At 41.5% G+C, this 14,941-nt stretch overlaps 1 protein-coding gene and 1 long non-coding RNA gene across 5 annotated transcripts in view; one reads left to right on the plus strand and one right to left on the minus strand.

Moving 5' to 3' along the window:
• LOC132760803 (uncharacterized) overlaps positions 1–14,941 on the minus strand; it is a 196,826-nt gene that overhangs the window by 179,772 nt on the left and 2,113 nt on the right. The gene's annotated exons all lie outside the window — the stretch shown is intronic.
• Positions 8,588–14,941, plus strand: part of MAP3K7 (mitogen-activated protein kinase kinase kinase 7) — a 47,477-nt gene continuing 41,123 nt past the window's right edge. For 3 of the 4 annotated variants that reach the window (XM_060753042.2, XM_060753043.2, XM_060753045.2), the window contains exon 1: positions 8,588–8,907. In XM_060753042.2, coding sequence (XP_060609025.1) covers positions 8,818–8,907 — 90 coding nt within the window. In that variant the 5' untranslated portion in view covers positions 8,588–8,817. The remainder of the gene's footprint in view (positions 8,908–14,941) is intronic. The other variant, XM_060753044.2, reaches the window with a different exon arrangement.

A 14,941-nucleotide genomic window follows, 5' to 3' on the forward strand; every position in this document is an offset into this window, starting at 1 on the left:
AAAAAAGCCTCAGATGGTTGAATCCATGTACAGACAGTCCCTGAGTTACAAACATCCCACCTACAAACATCTTACAGTTAAGGATGGGGTTGAGAGAACAGGAAGTGAGAGAAATCTACTCCTTGGAAAGGAAACCTCTGCTGAAGCTTTATCACCAATCCTTGTTTCCACAAGCCATTTTTTTCAAAATCCAATTTTCACAGGGACAGAAAGTCATGCGAAATCTTGTGAAGGGGGCACAAACAGCAAAAGAAACACCCAGAGGGGTGTTAGCCCTTTCCTATGCTATCCAAAGCTTTAAAATACATGTTGTTGTTGTTTTTTGATGGAGTTACACTTTAAAATGTGCCTGTTCCCACTTACAAACCAATTGAACTTAGAAACAAACCTACAGAACCTACCATGTTTATAACTTTGGGACTGCTTGTATGCAGAATCCATGGATACAGGGAGCCAGGTTTAGTCTTAATAGAATTGTGTATTGAAATCATGTCATAATTCATTCACCCTCAACAGTCAGGGGACAGTTTTCTATGTCCATGATCAGAGATGCTTTGAAGGGTAAGATAAATTACCCTATGTCCTTTAATGATGATTTGCTCTTAATTATGTTTTTAGCCTATGCACTCCCAGGATGTTATCTCATTCATTGCTTAAGATGAGCAAAAAATGAGGCTAGCATGCTCCCATGGACACAAATTTACTTATTGGCGTTGTTGTCATTCTTATTCTTATTTCACTGCGCTCTTTCTCCCCAGGGGGGACTCAAAGCGCTTTGACATAAAAACATTAGCACAGAATTGAAAATATACTAATATAGAAAAATTAAAACAGAATTAAACACAAACTATACTAAAAAAAATCGGCTTAGAAATGGAGATGAGCACCACACCCCAGAGTCAGACATGACTGGACTTAATGTCAGGGGACTACCTTTACCTTTACCTATACTAAAAAAAATCTGTTACAAATCCATCAAAACATATTCAAAGTTAAAAACACAGCAGCCCCTGACAATCTTAAAAACCTTCTTCTTTAAAAGCCTGTCTGAAGAAAAAGGTTTTAGCCTACCACCAGAAGGACAGCAGGGAGGGAGCCATTCTGGCCTCCTGAAGAAGAAGAGGAGGAGGAGGAAGGAATAGTAGTAGGAGAAGTTTTATTTATATCTTTCCCCTCTCTCTGAAGGGTGGCTTTCCAGAGGGATTTCCAGAGTCAAGGGGCAGCCTCCAAGAAGGAAAGCTGGCTCTTGTTCCCCCCAACTGAACTTGCAATTGAGGTGAGACTGAGAGAAGGACCTCTCCTTAAAATCTCAGGGCCCGGACAGATTCATACAAGGTCGGCCAAACAACCTGGACCTATGCCTAGGGCTTTAAGAGTCATAACCAGCACTTTGAAATGTGCAGTGTATAGAATGAGAAGCCCTGAATGAAACAGCTAAATGTGCATATTTTAACATGGTATGAAAACTTGATGTCAAATTGTGAGTGTTCCTGTGGACTGTCTCAAAATGTGCTTTGATGCTCCTTTTCTTGGCATTAATCCCCTTGAATTGAACTTTTACGATTTTTTTAAAATGAATGTATTCTTCAGGAATCGCACAATTTTGACATATCACCATTTTGCTGTTGCTATATTTTCCCCTTCTTTAGATCTCGATTTCAGATTTCTACAATTCTGAGGATTCCCCTTTTAATTTTTAAAGTGGTATGGATGGAGACTACACTCGCCAATGAGATAGTTCAGAATGCGGAGAATTACTGTAGAAACAGACATGGGGTGGATATATTATCAGTTTTCCTTATCAACAGACCAGAAAGAAACACGACGGTAAAGAAGACAATTTCCCCCATTCCCACCCGCCACCCCCCACCCCGGTATGGTATGAAGTCCCAAATATACAATGAGAAACCTTGAATGAAGTCTATGAGGAAGCAAGATGTATGTTGTTCAGCTACTTATTTGCCTTGAACCAATAAAGTCTTCAACACTATACCTGTGCCATCTGGTCAGTGAGAACATGAAGCATTTCGAGGTCACTTGGTTTATGAGTTCAATCATAAAATCATAAGAGTTGGAAGAGACCTTGTGGGCCATCCAGTGCAAACCCCTCCCCCTTCCAAGAAGCAGGAAAGTCACATTCAAAGCACCCCCAACAGATGTCCATTCAGCCTCTGCTTAAAAGCCTCCAAAGAAGGAGCCTCCACCACACTCTGAGGCAGAGAGTTCCATTGCTGAACAGCTCTCACAGTTATATGGGTCATAAATCATAATCATCTCATAATAATAAAAGTGAAAATTATTGGGGGGGGATGTTCCCCACTATTGCTCCTCCATGTATTGTATAGTGTTCATGTATACAAGTTTTTTGCTAAAACGCAAGAAGACCTCAGCCATGCCTCTCCCACTCGAATAGTTGCCCCATTCTTTCGCTTTGATGCAGGTTGAGCATCCCTTATCTGGAATCTGGGATCTAAAATGCTTCAAAATCCAAAATTGTCCACCTTTGCTTTCTGATGATTAAATGCACACAAACATTGTTTCATGCACAAAACTATTACAAATATTGAACATAAAATTATATTCAGGCTATGAGTGTAAGCTGTATATAAAACATCTATTAAATGTATGTTTTAACTTAGATCCATTGTCCAAGAGATCACACAGGTACTTCAAAATCCAAACAAATCTGAAATCCAAAACACTTCAGGTCCTAAGCATTTCAGATAAGTGATACTTGTACAGATTCAACAATTTCCCACATCACACAGCAATCTAGTTATTTATGCACAAATTGCTCAGGTAACACTTTTACTTTTATATACCCATATTTATGCAAGAGTCATTCTGTCTCACAGAACTATGTACACTCATATTGTAAGGTGCTGGCCCACAAGTACTACTTCCTTCTCTAAATTGCAATTCATTATCTATGTTAGAGGCGCAAGCAGATGTGTAATTGATACTCATTATCTAGATTAGATGTGTAAGCAGATGTGCATCAGCATTTGTCAACCACTATAATGATGCTAAACATCACCTTTGTGCAGAAAATAATACAAATACCTCCTTTAAACTGAAAACAGACAAGCTGTGCAAACATTTATACAAGAAAATTAAGGAAACATTATTCTTGTAACCTTATTAACAAAACTTGTCCAAAAAAAGTAAGAATGCCAAAGGAGAAGCAATTATGGGGTAGTATTCAATGAGATTAGATAATGAAGGGAAAATGTAAATTAAGAAAAATATTTCATAAATATGAACATCATGCAATCTTTTTGCACTAATGGCAACTCAGCGGTAGAACATTTTAGTGAGTTTTGTTAAGTTACCTAGGAGGCTTTGAAGTAAAAGACCATGCAGCTCTTTCTAAAATAAAGCTGTTTGTATGGAAAATATTGCTGTATGAGAAGTTGTGTAATAATGATGATAATAATAATAATAATAACAACAACAACAACAACAATTAAATTTTCGAATCCAGACTGACAAAGTTTTGGAACACAATACACCAGACATCATGATTGTGGAAAAGAAAAAAGTCAGGATTATTGATGTCGCCATACCAGGTAACAGCTACATTGAGGAAAAACAACAGGAAAAACTTAGCCGCTATCAAGATCTCAAAATTGAACTGCAAAGGCTCTGGTATAAACAGTACAGGTGGTCCCAGTGGTCATTGGAGCCTGGGTGCCGTGCCAAAAGATCTCAGCTGGCATTTGGAAACAATAAACATCTACAAAATCACAATCTACTAACTGCAAAAGGCCACCTTACTTGGATCTGCGCGCCTCATTCGAAAATACATCACACAGTCCTAGGCGCTTGGGAAGTGTTCAACTTATGATTTTTTTGATATGAAATCCAGCATATAGATCTCATTTGCTGTGACATACAGTGCTTTTGTGTCAGAATAATAATAATAATAATAATAATAATAATTTGAAGCATAACAAGATTAGTATACAGTAAATAAGATCACTATACTGGCTGTGGTATTGGATCACACGTCGGGCACTTCCCAAGTGTCTAGGACTGTGTGATGTATGGTGAATAATGTGTGCAGATGCGTGTAGGGTGGCCTTTTGCAGCTGACAGATGGTAATTTTGTCAGTGCCAATTGTGTTTAAGTGCAGGCCAAGGTCTTTAGGCACTGCATCCAGTGAGCCCATCACCACTGGGACCACATTGACTGGTTTGTGCCAGAGTCTTTGCAGTTCAGTATTTAAATGCTCATATCATGTCAGCTTTTCCAGTTGTTTCTCTGTCACCTGGGATTGCAACATTGGCGATCCATACTTGGTTTTTTAACATGATCGTGAGGTCAGGAGTATTGTGCTCCAAAACTCTGGCAGTCTGAATTCGGAAGTCCCAGAGTAGTTTGACATGTTCATTTTCTGTAACCTTTTCAGGCTTGTGATCCCACCAGTCCTTTTTCAAAGGGAGATGGTATTTGTGGCACAAGTTCCAATGAATAATCTGAGCAACGATGTTATGCCTCTGCTTGTAGTCTGTCTGTGTGATCTTCTTGCAGGAGCTTATTATTATTATTATTATTATTATTATTATTCATTTGTTAAATGTCTCTCCTCACAGCTTGAGGCCAGATACAACATGGTTAAAACACACTGATAAAATATATTAAAATTAAATTAGATTATTCTTTCCATCATTTTCCTATCTATGATTCTATGATATCAAAAATGGTAAAAGGCTTGTATCCAGCATTTTGGTCATGGAAACAGGACAAAGAACTAAAACTATTCTTTCTACAAGCTTGCTCCCCAGGCAAGTGCTGAACCCGGGGGGGGGGGGGATCTTTCTTTTTTTAATAATCTTTATTGGGGGAGTTGTGTGTGTGTGGTGGGGGGGTCTTGGGTGCATCTATACCCTGGAATTAGAATCACAGAATAATAGAGTTGGAAGAGACTGCATGGGCCATGCAGGAAAAGCACAATCAAAGCACTGCTGGCAGATGGCCATCCAGCCTCAGTTTAAAAGCCTCCAAGGAAGGAACTTCCACTACACTCGGATGCAGACAATTCCACTGCTGAACAGCTCTTACAGTCAGGAAATTCTTCCTAACATTCAGGTGGAATCCCCTTTCCTGTCATTTGAATCAATTGCCTCAAGTCCTAATCTAAAGGGCAGAAGAAAACAAGCCTGATCCCTCTTCCTTCTGACACCCTTTCACATGTTTATACATGGCTATCATGTCTCCTCTCAGCCTTCTCTTCTGCAGGTTAAACATGCCCAGCTCTTTCAGACGCTACTCATAGGGCATGGTCTCCAGACCTTTGATCATTTTAGTCACCCTCCTCTGGACACTGTCCAATTTGTCAATATTTTTGAACTCTGGTGCCCTTTTATCATGCTCTTTATCACATATGTCCACTGCTCGTTAGAGAGCAGTTTTATACCACTTTTAACCGCTATGGCTTGATTCTATGGAATCCTGGGATCTATAGTTGGGTGAGGCAGCAGCACTCTTGAGCAGAGAAAGCTGAAGACCTGGTAAAACTAAAACTCTTATGATTGCATAAGACTTGGGTCCCTTCCACACAACCCTCTATCCCAGAATATCAAGGCAGAAAATCTCACATTATCTGAGTGTGGACTCAGATAATCTAGTTCAAAGCAAACATTGTGGGATTTTCTGCCTTGATATTCTGGGATAGAGAGCAGTGTGGGATAGAGGGCAGTGTTTGTTTTAAGTACTTTTTTGTTATTATATGTTTATATTGATGTTTTACTTATTGTTTTGATTTGGTTTGCCTATCTGTTTGATGTGTTGTCAAAGGCTTTCATGGTCAGAATCACTGGGTTGCTGTGAGTTTTCCGGGATGTATAGCCATATTCCAGAATGCTTCTGGTCCAGGAGCATGGCCATGCAGCCCAGAAAACTCATAGCAACCCTCTGTCAGTTGGTTTTTGTATGGCATTGAATGTTTGCCACTTTTTGTTTGGGAAATGCCCTGAGTCCTCCTGGGGAGATAGGGCGGGTTATAAAGAAAGGTGATGATGATGATTAGTATTATTATTATTATTATTATTATTATTATTATTATTATTTGAAACACAACAAGATGCGTCCACAGCAAACAAGATCACTCTGGCTGTTATATTGGATGACACGTTGGACACTTCCCACTGTGTGATGCATCAGCGAATAATGCATGCAGATCCCAGTAGGATGGACCTTTGCAGCTGGCAGATGGTAATATTGTCAGCGCTGATTGTGTTTAAGTGCAGGCCAAGGTCTTTAGGCACTGCATCCAGTGTGCCAATCACCACTGGGATCACCTTTACTGGTTTGTGCCAGTCTCTGCAGTTCGATCTTTAAATCCTCATATTGTGTCAGCTTTTCCAGTTGTTTCTCTTCAATCCTTCTGTTGCCTGGTATTGGAATATCAACTATCCATACTCTGTTTTTTAACACGACTGTGAGGTCAATATTATTATTATTATTATTATTAAAGAGAAAACCTGGGATCAGATCCTGGGATATAGGGCCTGGAAGGACCCCTAGTTTAAAGCAGGTATTGTGGGTTATTCTGCCTTGATATTCTGGGTTATATGGCTATCTGGAAGGGCTCTAACCCATGTTATCAATTCAAACTGCATTAGTTGTACAGGATTTACCCCTCTGGCACCGTTGGCTTCCATTCAGTGCTAGCGGAGAGTAATAACAATATAATAATAAAACTTTATTTGTATTCTGCCCTCTCTCCCCGAGGGGACTCAGGGTGGATTCCAACAAAAAAAAATGGCAAATATGTAATGCTAAAACACATTCTTAAAGAGAATACAAAAACAAACTATTCAAATACCAAAAGTAAACAAAAGCTACGACAAAATTGAACAAAAATTAAATGTTAACATAACCCACCAGTTACATCTTGTATAAAAATGTGCATAAATTATATAAACACACATAATGATTATTGAAACAGTTATTAAAATATTTAACGATGAGGACAGTAGCACTCCCTCGGCGCATCTACACAGTGGGGAATTGATACTTTGACAACACTTTTAACTGCCAGGGCTTTTCTGTTGGTCATGAGGGTTCTGTGTGGGAAGTTTGGCCCAATTCTCTCGGTGGGGTTCAGAATGCTCTCCGATTGCAGTTGTTGTTTCTTGTTCAATCGTTTCCAAATCTTCGTGACCTCATGGACCAGCCCACACCAGAGCTCCCTGTTGGCCGTCACCACCCCCAGCTCCTTCAGAGTCAAGCCAGTCACTTCAAGGATGCCATCCATCCATCTTGCCCTTGGTCAGCCCCTCTTCCTTTTTCCTTCCATTTTCCCCAGCATCATTGTCTTCTCTAAGCCAGGAGTCCTCAAACTAAGGCCCAGGGGCCAGATACAGCCCCCGAAGGTCATTTACGCGGCCCTCACTCAGGGTCAACCTAAGTCTGAAATGACTTAAAAGCACACAACAACAACAACAACAACAACAACCTTATTTCATCAGCCAAAAGCAGGCCCACACCTCCCATTGAAATACTAATAAGTTTATATTTGTTTAAATTGTTATTCGTTTTAATTATTGTATTGTTTTAAAGGGTTTTTGCACTACAAATAAGATATGTGCAGTGTGCATAGGAATTAATTCATATTCAAATTTTTATCAAATTATAATCCGGCCCTCCAACAGTTTGAGGGACTATGACCTGGCTCTCTGTTTAAAAAGTTTGAGGACCCCAGCTCTAAGCTTTCCTGTCTTCTCATGATGTGGCCAAAGTACTTCATCTTTGCTTCTACTATCCTTCCCTCCAATGAGCAGTCGGGCTTTATTTCCTGAAGTATGGACTGGTTTGACCTTCTCGCGGTCCAAGGCACTCTCAGAACTTTCCTCCAGCATCACAGTTCAAAAGCATCTATCTTCCTTCGCTCAGCCTTCCCTATGCTCCAGCTCTCACATCCGTAGGTTACTACAGGGAATACCATTGCTTTAACTATGCGGAACTTCGTTGCCAGTGTGATGTCTCTACTCTTCACTATTTTATCGAGATTGGTCATTGCTCTCCTCCCACGAAGTGTCTCCTGATTTCCTGGCCACAGTCTGCATCTGCAGTAATCTTTGCACCTAGAAATACAAAGCCTGTCACGGCCTCCACATTTTCTCCCTCTATTTCCCAGTTATCAATCATTCTTGTTGCCATAGTCTTGGTTTTTTTGATGTTTAACTGCAACCCAGCTTTTGCACTTTCTTCCTTCACCTTGGTTAGAAGGCTCCTCAGCTCCTCCTCGCTTTCAGCCATCAAAGTGGTATCATCTGCATATCTAAGGTTGTTAAGGTTTCTTCCAGCAATTTTCACCCCAGCCTTGCATTTATCTCTGATTATAGGTGAACTATAAATCCCAGCAACCAAAACTCCCGAATGCCAAGGTCTATTGCTATGGGATCCTGGGGGCTGTAGTCCTATAGGGCCCCCCGTTTCCCTTGCCGAAGAGTGCTGCTGCCTCCCCAGACGAGAGCTCCCACCCGGGATCCCACCGCCTTGAGGCCTAGCAGCGGGGTGGTGCCCGGCTGAGCCTCCCTCCTTCGTGGGAGGGCGGGGGGAGGGGGCGGGGCGGCTCCGGGAAGCGGGCGGGCAGGAGGAAGAGGAGGGCCGCTGGCTTCCTTGCCTCCTCCGCCGCCAGCCATGGCTCCGCCTGGGCCTCGCAGGCAGTAGCGGGAAGAGGCCGGGGAGCAGGGCACAGGCCCGGCGGAGGAGCGGCCCTCGCCCTCCCCGCTTCACGCCGAGCCCGCGGGGCCATGGGCCTCCGGTGAAGCCGGCCCGGCGGAGGAGCCTCTTCGGCGGGCGGAGGGATGTCTTCGGCCGGCCCCGCGGACATGATTGACACCCAGCCCGTGCTCAACTTCGAGGAGATCGACTACAAAGCCATCGAGGTGGAAGAGGTGAGGTCCTGGGCCGCGCCGGGCGTTGGGGCGCCCAGCCTTGGGGGACTTCAACTCCCAGGAGCCCCGGCCAGCCAGGACAGCACTGGGGCATTCTGGGAGACGAAGTCCAAAACACTCGAGGGACTCAAGCCTAAGGCCCCACCGGCACTGCATTGTATGGCCTTCGCTCAGGCACGGGCAAACTTCGGCCCTCCAGGTGGTCCGGACTTCAGCTCCCAGCAGCCCCAAACATCCAGGACAGCACTGAGGGATTCTGGGAGATGAAGTCCCAAACCCCCAAGGTTGGTGACCACTGGTGTTCGCCAGAGGTGAGGACTAGGCCCCTTCCACACAACTGAAGAAAATCCCACATTATCTGCTTTGGTTATAAGACAGTCTGGACTCAGGGCCCTTCCAGACAGCTATATAACCCAGAATATCAAGGCAGGAAATCCCACAATATCTGCTTTGAACTGGGTTATCTTGAGTCCACACTGCCATATATTCCAGTTCAAAGCAGATATTGTGGGATTTCCTGCCTTGATATTTTGGGGGCCCTACCACACAGCCCTATATCCCAGAATATCAAGGCAGAAAATCCCACAGTATTTCCTTTGAACTGGGTTATCTGAGTCCACACTCAGATAATGTGGGATTTCCTGCCTTGATATTCTGGGATATAGGCCTGTGTGGAAGGGCTCTCGGATAACTCGAGTCAAAGCAGATGTTGTGGGATTTTCTGCAATTATATTGTGAAGCCCCTTCCTCACAGCTACATAAAATCCCACATCTGCTTTAAACTGGGATATATTAACAGTGTGGACTCAGATAACCCAGTTCACATATTGTGAGATTTTCTGCCTTGAGATTCTGGTCCCCTTCTGCAATAGCTAAATAAAATCCCACATTATCTGCTTTGAACTGAAATATAAAACAATGTGGACTCCAGGCCTTCCACACAGCCCTCTATCCCAGAATATCATGGCAGAAAATCCCACAATATCTGCTTTGAGCTGGGTTGTGTGAGTCCACACTGCCATACATACCAGTTGAAAGCAGATATTGTGGGATTTTCTGCCTTAATATTCTGGGTTATATGGCTTTGTGGAAGGGCCCATAGACATTGCCACCGTTCATATTGATTTCAAAGGATGTATATACTACACCACGGAACAAATGCAGCTTCCCATCACTTTAACTACCTTGACTCAAATAAGTAAATAAGCAAAACTTTATTTCTCTCCCACCCCATCTCCCCATGGGGACTCTGGTTTCCATCAAAAGTGGTAAACATTCAGTGTCATAATAAAAACAGAAAAACAACAAATCAGTCGACACAATAAATAAAACAACATCAATATAAACTAATAATAACTAAACAATAAGACGACTGCAATAAATTAACAGCACATTCAACAATCATACAAATCACAAGTGAAACAATAATAGCAAATTAAAAACAGTATCAATAAAAACATGATTAAAAGCCATGGCAATATTAAATTCTTATTTCATAAGGCCAGATTTTTGACCATTCACATCTCCATGAGCCTGGGTTATGGGTTTTTTAAGGTTTTTATTTGCTTCCTAAAGGAGGACAGCAATTGGGCCATTCTGATCTCCTTTGGGAGAGAGTACTAAAGGCTATTTTATTTAGTACTGGGAGTTGTGGTTTGGTGAGGAGCCATCACTCTTTGGCAGAGAAGGCCTAGTAAAACCAAATCTCCCATCATTCCAGAGCACTGAGTCATGACAGCTAAAGTGATGTCAAACTGCATTTCCTCTACTTTATTTAGATGCTCCCCAAAACTATTCCTTACGTCAGGCATAAGCAAACTTTGGCTCTCCAGATATTTTGGACTTCCAACTCCCATAATTCCTAACAGCTACTGGAGGGCCAGAGTTTACCCATGCCTGCTTTAAGTCCTTGCTTGGGACAAAATCCATGAAGAAATATGTAGAGGACTGCACTGCACATTGCTATCAGGACGCCAGTGTTATTCAGGAAATGGTCTTTTTCTCCTGCATCCCACCCCTAAGTACAACTTCTTGGTACTTCTCACTCCTTAGTGAAGATGAGAGGACCACTGGACATAAGAAATAAATAAATACATTAGAATTCAAATCACATCCCTACTCAAATATGGACAGATTTTTGAGAGAAACCAGGACTCAAAAGTTATTTAGAGTCAGATCTGGCAAACTCAGGCTCCCTCTACACTGCCATATAAAATCCAGATTACCTGCTTGGAACTGGATTATATGGCAGTGTAGACTCATATAATTCAGTTCAAAGCAGATAATCTGGATTATCTGCTTTGATGATCTGGATTATATGGCAGTGTAGAAGGTATGAAGTTTTTAGGGATATTATTGGGTCACTTCTTATCAGTTAGTGAGTAGAGAAACAAGAGGTAAAATATAACAAAACAATAAAACCAATACACTTTTTCAAGTGCCCGTCCAGAAACCTGGTCTTAATTTTAAATCTCAGGGTAACCTGTGGAGATTTGGCTCACATAAAGGACCTGAGTATTCCCTAAAGGTATGCATCAAACAAATAAAAGCCATGAAAGACTTCAACCACACTTTTTAAGAGACTGCTGTTTTTCTACAGCAGGTTTAGTTATTTTTCAAGCGATGTGTTCAAAGCAAACATGATGTAGTGTTTTGAATTTTGGATTATGACTTTGAAGGCCAGGGTCTGAAAATCCTCACTTGACCACTAAACCCACAAAATGACCTAGAGCACTATTTCAGCCTCAGACCAAGGCTGTGCCCTTCCACACAGCCCTATATCCCAGAATATCAAGGCAGGAAATCCTACAATATCTGCTTTGATCTGGGTTATCTGGGTGAACACTCAGATAATGTGGGATTTCCTGCCTTGATATTCTGGGATATAGGGCTGCGTGGAAGGGCCCCCAGTCAATGGCAGAAAAACAAATCTTGGCAAGGAAACCATGTGATAGGGTCACCATTGGCCCAAAATGACTTGGAAGCACACATGCAACAGCAACAACAAAGCAACCTCAAGTGGTATGTTGTATATCTTTATATTTTAACTGGAGGGTTGGCAATTTGTAGTCACATAGAATATAATTGAAAACCTGTTTTATGTTAGTCATGAGCAACCTTAGGCTACATCATTTTATATATTCCAGAGAGTTCTTGACGGAAGGCATTAGAAGGGAGCGAGTATAAAGCCTATGGGTATATTTTCTTGTGTTAGCATCCTACATTTATGGAACTTCAGTTGCACATAAGTGAAGGAAAACTGTAGTAAACCATTGGTTTCGAGTATGAACACAAATGGACATGATAGCTGACAGTTCTCCCATTTTTTCTCATGTAAGGATAGGAATTGATCAGTCTTCCACTTGTTGTTACACATAAATTCCCATCACATCTGGCCAGCATAATTAATAATGAAAGGCAGTGAGTTTTATTCTGACTTCTCAAACCCGAGGCTATTTTTTTTACCATCATGCTTCTTTTTATGTGACATCCAGACCAGCACAAGATATGCATTTATGAAACTCAGGTTAGATTAGCAGTGAACTTAGGGCCGTGGGATGTACCAGAGCCCCTGACTGAGCTATTATTTCATAAGGAAGCATAAGTATTTGGACCTACCCTCATCTGTCCTTAAGCCTGTGACCCACTGCCACTTACAACTGACTTAACAACAATGAAAACAAATAGAAATTTACAACAAAAATTCCTCTTATGAAGAACGAAAGACTGGAATGAAATGGCCAGTCAGTAACTACTAGATGTACATTGCTGGTAGGACACATACTTATTTATTGCATCCTTGATCAACTTTTGTTCTTGCCTATAAAAGTGCAAGTAGTTATTAAATATTCCATCCATCTGTGAGATACCAAAAGAGAATCAGTATGTATGTCAATACTTGGCTTTGGCCTGAATGTGTGCTCATTGGTGCTTAAAGATAAGCTGTACTCTACCAGTTTGCTGGCAAAATATCACAAACACTGTTCTATGAAATTCATAACAGAATAAAGTAGGAATTTGTAATGGCAGAAAAGTGTGAAAATGGAACTCAATCAAATACAAAGAACATTTCATCTCAAGCTGTAGATGCATCATTTCTCAGTAAGCTGCTTGTCTTGCATATGGAGCAAAAACAGCTTCCAGTTTCAGATTAACACCTTGTCAGTCTTGGATTTGGAGACCAACATCCTTGATCAAACACATCCAAGAAATGATCTTCTTGAATTTATTTGAATGTCAAGAGCATCAAGTTGGTAAAGCTGGCTACGCTTCAGTTGAAGGAACACCTACAGTTCTGTATGAGATGTCAGTGAAAATAATGTCCTCTGTGATTGAATCTCTTTAGCCTGTGCAGCAAAGGAGATGAGTTTTATAATTAGATCTGGCAAACTTGTGTTCAAGTTTACTTTAAACAGAGGCTGGTTCAGTGCTCGGAAAGAAGGGGAAAAGTTGCTTTGATAACTACCGTAGCTAGTTGTTACCAGGACCTGGAATGGTGTACCATTTCATTTCTCGCAGACAGAGCTATGATTTTCGGTTTCCAATCTAACATCTTTTGTTTCAGTCTGAGCAGGAGACAGGTGGAAGTGGAAGAGTCACATGAAAGTCTTCCTTGTGCTACTTCTTTGAGTTGAAATGCTGTTAGTGATGAGCATAGGAGCTTCCATCAAGGAGGGGAATGAGTGTGTGAGAGAGATAGCACATTTTAAAAGTTATTGAACAAGTTACCATTTTTGACTTCATCCATTCTGTTACAACCAAGAAGAGAAAGTGAGTCAGTGTGAATGCAAGAGGAGGAGAGGAGAGGGCTATGTTGCCATATTGGAAGATCTAAACACCAGCATAGGGCATGCACTTGGACTGATTCAGTTGGTATTAGACGTGAGAAACAGGGTGTATTTTTTCTGCAGGCCTGAAGCCAGTTTAGAACTTAGCAACTGTTTGGAAAAAGTTGAGGAGGAAAAAGTTGAGGGAATCGCTCTCTCTGTACCAGTCCAGAGCATCTGTGTGTAGTGTCCGCCATGCTGTTTGATTGTGGGTGTATCGGGTAATGGGGAATCCAGTCATCGTAGTCTATTTAGAATTGTGATGATCAGAGATACAGATAACCAAAGATCCTTTCCCTGTATTAGTCAGTGGCATACTAGGGATAGCAGTGGTAACGTAACGATAAAGAGTTACTTACTGGACTGCAATAAAAAAATAAATGTTCTGCTGAGTGTCTGATGAAAAAGTTCTCAGATTCACAGTTGCAAGTCTTGTCTCAGCTGACCAAAGTACATTTCCCCCAGAAGACTTGAGTATACAAGATGGATTATATAGAAAAAGTGATACTATCAAGTAATTCAGACCCAAACTATATACCACTTTAAAGGTAACAGCCAATACTTTGTAACTTGTTCAGAAATTCATTGGCAAATGGTGGATTGGTTTTAATATAGGTATAATATGATCACTCCTAGATGCACCAGAAACTAATCTGGCTGCCATGTTTTGCACTTTGAAATACTGAAAGATAGACCAATGTCCTACACACTGCCTTGAAGCTACCTGTGTGTTCACTACCATCTTTAGGTCCCCCAGCTCCAGGAAGGAGCACAATTAACAGCAAAAGTTTTGATGGTCAGCAGTCCTGGCCATCACATCTATTTGGCCCTTCTTTGGAATAATGGATCCAGATGTACTCCCAAACTCTGAACATAGCCTTTCAGAGGGTATACATCCAGGACTGAATGACACACCTCCAACCCCAGATTAGGACCCTTAACTGTAAGCATCTCCTTCGTGTAAAGATTGGTTGTTTCTCCAGTCCACCCTGTTACCTCCTCAAAGCATTCATTCAGAAGAGACGCACTATCCTTAGATGATGCAACGAATTCAGATCCCATGTATGCTTGCATGTAATATTGCATGTGTTCAGGTGGATAATGTGATCTTCTTGAACATCTCCTTACATATTCCTGGCTAAGGGAACACATAACTCCAAGGTTATTTTCTAAGTTCCTCTTTCTTCCTCTTCTTACCACCTCTTGCA

The sequence above is a fragment of the Anolis sagrei genome, chromosome 1 (genome assembly GCF_037176765.1).
Source record: "Anolis sagrei isolate rAnoSag1 chromosome 1, rAnoSag1.mat, whole genome shotgun sequence".
Classification (NCBI taxonomy): Eukaryota; Metazoa; Chordata; class Lepidosauria; order Squamata; family Dactyloidae; genus Anolis; species Anolis sagrei.